General features: G+C 34.7%; 1 protein-coding gene across 1 annotated transcript in view; it reads right to left on the reverse strand.

Moving 5' to 3' along the window:
* The window catches only part of LOC108167263 (interferon a3-like), a 19,614-nt gene extending 19,158 nt beyond the window's left edge, over window positions 1-456 (reverse strand). The window contains exon 1 of the mRNA XM_017310704.1: window positions 442-456. Coding sequence (XP_017166193.1) covers window positions 442-456 — 15 coding nt within the window. The remainder of the gene's footprint in view (window positions 1-441) is intronic.
* Window positions 457-2,355: the final 1,899 nt, after the last annotated feature.

The raw sequence follows: 2,355 nt of genomic DNA on the forward strand, positions 1-2,355 counted from the left end.
TAAATAATGATAATTTTTGTACAAACAGATTATTAAAAAATAAATCATGTCTTCTACTCAAATGAATGTGTTTATATCTGCATTACTGTTATACAGGTAACTTTGTAAATTATTTRCATCAAAAAGTCTGTGGAATATCCAATTCCTTTCAAAAGCATTTCAACTTTTTGTTTCATCATTGTTTATTTCGCACCAGAAAACTTAAATGTATTTTAAGTATACCAGCAGTTCATGATGTGAAGTAATAGGGAAATTATACCTCACGATAATTTATATAGGACATGAAATATGCCATGCTCTTATTAGATGGGCTATGATATCATAAAATATGAGGCACTTTGTTTTTATTTGTTGGTTGATTTTCAGCTCGTTCTTTAGCTTTTTCAGAGCTAGGTTCTGCTGAGAGTTTCTCCCTCTTAAAGGGGATGTTTTCCTCTCTACTCTCACTACATGCATGCTCGATATGAGGGATTGCTGTAAAGACAATGACACAACACGAGCGATTGTCTAATAATCTCCTGAAACCTTTAATACTTGGTCCAAAATGGTGCCATTTCACATGACAACAGCTTAGTAAGCATTTTAAAATTAAAATAGCATTTTGAAAGTCGAAAAAAAACACAAGAACTCTAAATTTTTGATGTCATGGCCATCTCTCTTAAGATGAAAATCTCTAGTGAAGAAGCATACAGTTTTTATCATGCTGCTCTCTTCATTGTACATTTGTGTGCTTTATTTGAATTTTTATATAAATACTCACGGTGAGCCACAATGATGAAAAAAAATGCCGGGGCCATTCTCATTATTGTCATTAAATAAAACATACCATGAAAAAACTCAAAATATTTGCAGATGCTATCTACGGGCCACCTTCCTTGAAACCTGTGTCCCTGACACACTTTTAAAGATATTTGTCTTTTGACTTGGTTCCAACTTTTGGGTTTCTTTGTATAAGGTTCTAACTGTAGTTTGCTGGAGTTCTGGCCCATTCCTCCTGACAGAACTGGTTGATTAGTCAGGTGTTTAGGACACTTCACTCGCACACGTCTTCTCAGATATTCCCAACTTTTTCTTGAGATCAGAGCTTTGTGATGTCGAAACGATGCTGCCACTCCCATATTTCACAATTGGAATGGTGATCCCAGGTGGTCCTCAGATTCCAATTGTCCCACTTTTTCCTCCTAGTAATGATGGCCATTATGCYCAAACAGTTCCGGTTTAGTTTCATCACACCACAGCACATGTCTCCAAAAATAAAAGTATGAATTTGCAAACTGTAATCTGGCTTTTTGTGTTTCTTTCGGAGTAATGTCTTCCCCCCCCCTCCCCCCCAGGCCCTCTCTGGCCTTTCAGCCCATGTCGGTGTGGCGCTAAAAAATATCCACAGATGTGACTTCAAAGACATGAAATCATCCTCTGGGATTTTATTCATTCATTCCGTATGTAAACGTCTGATTTAGAAGACATATTATCTTTCATTACTGAAATATTTAGCAAATAAAAATAATTTGGAGAATTCTCACTGACTAAACAAAAATAAAAGATTTGGTCTGATTAAACTTCACACCGTGAGAAGAAAAAAATTTTATGTGTGTCTTCTGATTCAGTGTATGTAAACATCTGGTAACAACTGTGCCTGATAAATGTTCTGATAGAAGTAATCACAAAGGTCCTTTATAGCAAAGTAATAAGAATTTTTTTTTCCTTTTCTGTAATATTTTTATTATTTATAGTTTATTCATTTTAAAATTCATAAGAGATGAATATATAGACTAGGAATATATTCACTTGGTTTACAGTGCTTAGTTGATGGATGAAAATAAGTACATGTAATTGCAAAAATGATAATAATAGCAGAATGATCAACAAAATTCCTTTAATATCAATAAAACATGGGAAATCACATAGCAAAAAAACAAACATTTATGGTATGAAGAGCGAGAAATACAGTGTAGAAACCATTGAGACGATAAATAGATAAATATGTAACGTATGTTCAAATTTTAGTTGGAGGAGGGCGTAGGGAGCAGAGAGGAAACCAGGTGGTCAGCTTTGATTAGACAGACTTTGACTTCCCTCCTGATCAGCTCCCAGGCGTCAGCACTGTGGCCCTGAAGACACAACAGTATTATCATTATTATTACATTATGCAGTTTTGAAACAGTACATGCATAGCAGCAGATAGAGAATGTAAACTGACCATTTTTGCCAGGATTTCATTGGATAATCTCTTGAAATACAAGTGCAGCTTGGTGTTCTTCTTCTTCATGTGGCTATGGCCTTTAATCTGAAATAATTAGAGAGAGAAAAAAAGTCAGGATTATAGATTATGTTTTGTAAATTTGTTGTGAGATG

Source organism: Poecilia reticulata, linkage group LG19 (genome assembly GCF_000633615.1).
Source record: "Poecilia reticulata strain Guanapo linkage group LG19, Guppy_female_1.0+MT, whole genome shotgun sequence".
In the NCBI taxonomy this organism is placed as follows: Eukaryota; Metazoa; Chordata; class Actinopteri; order Cyprinodontiformes; family Poeciliidae; genus Poecilia; species Poecilia reticulata.